This window comes from Bactrocera latifrons, unplaced genomic scaffold (assembly GCF_001853355.1).
Source record: "Bactrocera latifrons isolate USDA-ARS-PBARC rearing strain unplaced genomic scaffold, ASM185335v1 scaffold_137, whole genome shotgun sequence".
In the NCBI taxonomy this organism is placed as follows: Eukaryota; Metazoa; Arthropoda; class Insecta; order Diptera; family Tephritidae; genus Bactrocera; species Bactrocera latifrons.
In genome coordinates, this window is record NW_017534819.1 from 846078 (window position 1) to 848335 (window position 2258).

General features: G+C 38.4%; 1 protein-coding gene across 1 annotated transcript; it reads right to left on the bottom strand.

Moving 5' to 3' along the window:
• On the bottom strand, positions 1–535 carry LOC108965203 (serine-aspartate repeat-containing protein I-like; the record flags this gene model as incomplete). The annotated part of the gene is made up of 1 exon (XM_018927435.1): positions 1–535. A coding segment is annotated over exon 1 (486 nt), but the record flags the coding sequence as incomplete, so codon positions are not given.
• Positions 536–2258: the final 1723 nt, after the last annotated feature.

Genomic DNA, 2258 nt, shown 5'->3' on the forward strand with positions numbered 1-2258 from the left:
TTCAGCTGCTGGCTCTTGGCTTTGGGCTGGCTGTTCTGCTGCTGGTTCCTGGCTTTGAGCTGGCTCTTCAGCTGGTGCTGGTTCTTCAGCTGAAGCTGGCTGTTCAGCTGATGCTGGCTCCTCTACCTTTGATGGATCATCGTTCTGAAGCTGTTCATCTTTTGATGGCATCTCAGGTTTASTACCTGCTAGCTTATCCTTCTCTTCTTGTTGCAAYTTGAAGAGCAATTTGAGTAGAGCTTCGGCAACTTCCTCAGGTACTTTAACGTGGGCCTCGGCCTTCATGTGAGCATCAATGACAATTGGTGGCAGCTTCCTCTTGTGGTCCTGTGGCTTTTGAGCAACAACTTCTCCTGATCCTGATCCTGATTCAGATGAAGCAGCAGGAGACGAAGAAGAAGAAGAAGAGGACACGGGCAATGCTACGGCCGAGTGGACCAGCAGGTAGGCGCAAAGCACAGCGGCAACGGTGAAAGTGGCTTTCATTTTGTTAGCTTGTTACAATTAACTTGACTGATTGACTATTCTTTGGACAGAGTTATTTATACTCAACCAGACCAGTGGTACAATTCTAACAGTCAAATGCCTTTTATCAATGTAATTCAATTAACACTTGGAAAGTTTAGTTAATTGCAAGTCGAGTATCTTTTATCGGTGTGCTTGGTGGGAAAAGCCTTCCGCTGCTATCTGAAGTTGTTTGCTATTTCTTTATTATGCAATCTCTAGTATGCTATRTGCTGTGTAATATCTAGTGCCTATTGACTCTCGCAAGCGTTTACTTTGTTACGTGCATAAACAATTTATTGGCGCAGTAAGTTTTTGAATGATGACTCATAGCTTTAAGTGGTAARAGTGCTCGAATATGCTTATGATATACACACAAATAAATATCTATGAGTACTTTCATCTATTTGTGATAATAATTCATCTGTATATATGTATGTCGCAGTTATTGCACTTCCTTGTTATTGCCAGAGTGAAGACTTAGATTAGTTATACCCTTGAATATTGTTATCTTTGCTATCAAGGGCTGCATCCTGTCTCATAATGACCATTCAGATCTCAATTACTGCATAAAAACTATAATATTTTTGCGTGGTAATTTTCTGCTTATTTTAGGAGGCCACCCCACCCTCCTTAAATAGTGAATTGTAAAGGGGGTACTGAAAATATTTTCATTCATTACACTCTTTCTGTTTGAGTTTGGTTTCCTTAGATTTGTAGAAAGCTTTTGTTAGCGAAATTTGTATTGACATTCGTAATTTTTTTAAATTTGAAGTCTGATCTTCTTCTGATGGTAAACCTTATCCTGCCAAAACCAAAAATAAAATAAAGCTTAACTTCACCTTACCTCGGTACCCAACGCAATGTATTGCTATGAATAATTGAAACGAAGGTTAATATTCCACCTTAAGCTCCCGAATTTTAAATCAAAAAAGTAAGAAAGRGCTAAGTTCGGTTGTAACCGAATGTTTTATGCTCTTGCAACTTGCCACGATCACTGCTGAGAAAAATTATTTTCAAATTTCAATATTATTTCTGATATGTTGACCTATATTTTGGGTAAAAAGTAAAAGGCTATAGGAACTGAAGTCCAAATGTCGTTCAATGCGTGAGCTTCACAAGCAACTTTTATAAAATTGAACTTAAATGTGTTGTCAAGTATACTTCCTCCAATAAGGTCTATACAATTATTTTCGGCATTCCACCTGAAAAAAAGTATGGCACTTTAATAAAATGTACAAGTTTTCCTAAAATTATGTGTTTGCCGGTGAACATGGATGAAATTGGTCTAGACTTGGTCTAAACCTTAATAAATGCTTAATAACGGGTGATCCAAGTAAGACGTACTTTTTTCAATAGCTTTTTTTTTGACAGATCATGCGCTAGTCGTGTCAAGTCATGTTATTTATTTCAGTATTGTTTAGCATTTCATCATGAAAAGACTTACGCCTGAACAACGTTTACAAATCGCTTAAATTTATTATGAAAATTCACGTTCTGTAAAGAGTGCGTATTGAGTTTTTCGCTGAACTAATGGTYAAAATAATCGGCCTACTGAGCCTACTATTCGCAACTTTCTCACTCTCCTTGAGCTTTCATTATTGGACAATATTCGAACGAATTGGCCACATCCAGCTCGAAGGGAAGAAAATACAGCAGCCGTAGCTGAAAGAGTACACGAAGACCGTAGRGAGTCGATTCGGCGGCGTTCACAGCAACTCGGACTGACATATGGAACGACTTGGCGCATTTTA